A 1,429-nucleotide genomic window follows, 5' to 3' on the forward strand; every position below is an offset into this window, starting at 1 on the left:
AACACAGGTCACAGACAACCACAACACTAGGGCTCTGATTTACAATCAACTTAGACTGGACATAATAAATAACGCTTGAAGTTTCAGCTAGGGTTACTTAAGGGCAGTCGGAAATTCTTTAACGAGGCCATTCTTTAACTCTCTTCTCTTACGCCACACAACTACCATGCCATCATTCCATCCACAACCAACAATGCAAGTCCAATCGAGGCCGCCGTCGAGGGCTCTGATTTACCATGATCAGTGGACTGGAAATAATGCTTACTTTTTAAGCTAGGCCGGGGGTAACATAAGGCTTCAGATCTGAAATTATCTTAGATCTAACTACTACAACTACAACTAACTACCCCATACTACTATTCATGGAATTCGTTATCATCCATATGGTCATGGCATGGTTTTGGACAGAGAACAAAATAAAAGATCAAAACAACACACAAACACTCACGGTTTTCACCAGTCAATCCACACAGCAGACTAGGACCACGAGCTACCGGTGTGTCGCTTTGTGAATAATCCACAACTGTGCCGTTGGGACTGTCAACAAAGCGGGACAAAGTAGAGGAAGCCGAAGATGACACTGACTGATGAGGTTTTGTGGTAGAGCTAGTACCTTTCCTACTCCTTTCACTGACTACTGCGGACGGTGTCCGAACGATGCCTGGGTCCTGGACTTGACCTAGTAACGTTTCCTCTTCATGTTTGCCGGTCTCTGAAAGGTCTAGCATTGAGTCGTCACTGTCAGGGCTAGATCTACTTCTGTCAAACCCACTAGTCCGTAAAGAATGTGAAGGTCGTAATTCATTTCCGCTCTGAAGATTTTGTGTTGATCGACGATCCTCTGCCATTTTGTTACAACTATCAGCTGATCACATGACTTGCTGTGTTTTTATCACATGACTTGCGCGCAGAATTGAAACTGGGGCGGGATCTTTGAAGTGAAATAATTAATATTATTATTGCAATAATATCATTTTCTCGGCACAGCCAGTTCTTAATTCCTTGGACTCAAACTTAGAATATACACCTTCCCAACCATCCCACCAATAAAATACAAAGCATCTTTGACATGTGAAACGTCAATCTGTTCAACCATCTCCCTTTTGTGACAAGACCACAACCCTTGTTTCTCTCAATCAGTAAGTCACAGATGGATCTGTAGAACTTCAGATAGATCTAGGCCTAAATCTAGATCTAGATCTATATTATAATGTCTCTTTCTGCGTGATACTGTGGGTTTTTTAACTTAGATCTAAGTTTTGTTGATTTTGAAAATTATTTGCTAAGTTCAGAAAATTGTCTGATTTATCTGTTTCGTTTTCGTTCTTGGGCGTGTCTTCGTTTGGTTGTAATCACTGCACAACGAGCAAAGTCAAAGAGTGGAGGTAAGTATCTGAGAGAAATACCTATGCCTTTAACTGCTCTCCCC

General features: G+C 41.6%; 1 protein-coding gene across 1 annotated transcript; it reads right to left on the reverse strand.

The window, feature by feature from the left end:
* Positions 1-448: 448 nt before the first annotated feature.
* On the reverse strand, positions 449-1,318 carry LOC106013630 (mucin-2; the record flags this gene model as incomplete). Its single annotated transcript, XM_013089875.2, is given in 1 exon segment — positions 449-1,318. A coding segment is annotated over 1 exon segment (400 nt), but the record flags the coding sequence as incomplete, so codon positions are not given.
* Between the last annotated feature and the right edge of the window lie 111 nt (positions 1,319-1,429).

Source organism: Aplysia californica, unplaced genomic scaffold (assembly GCF_000002075.1).
Source record: "Aplysia californica isolate F4 #8 unplaced genomic scaffold, AplCal3.0 scaffold01069, whole genome shotgun sequence".
In the NCBI taxonomy this organism is placed as follows: Eukaryota; Metazoa; Mollusca; class Gastropoda; order Aplysiida; family Aplysiidae; genus Aplysia; species Aplysia californica.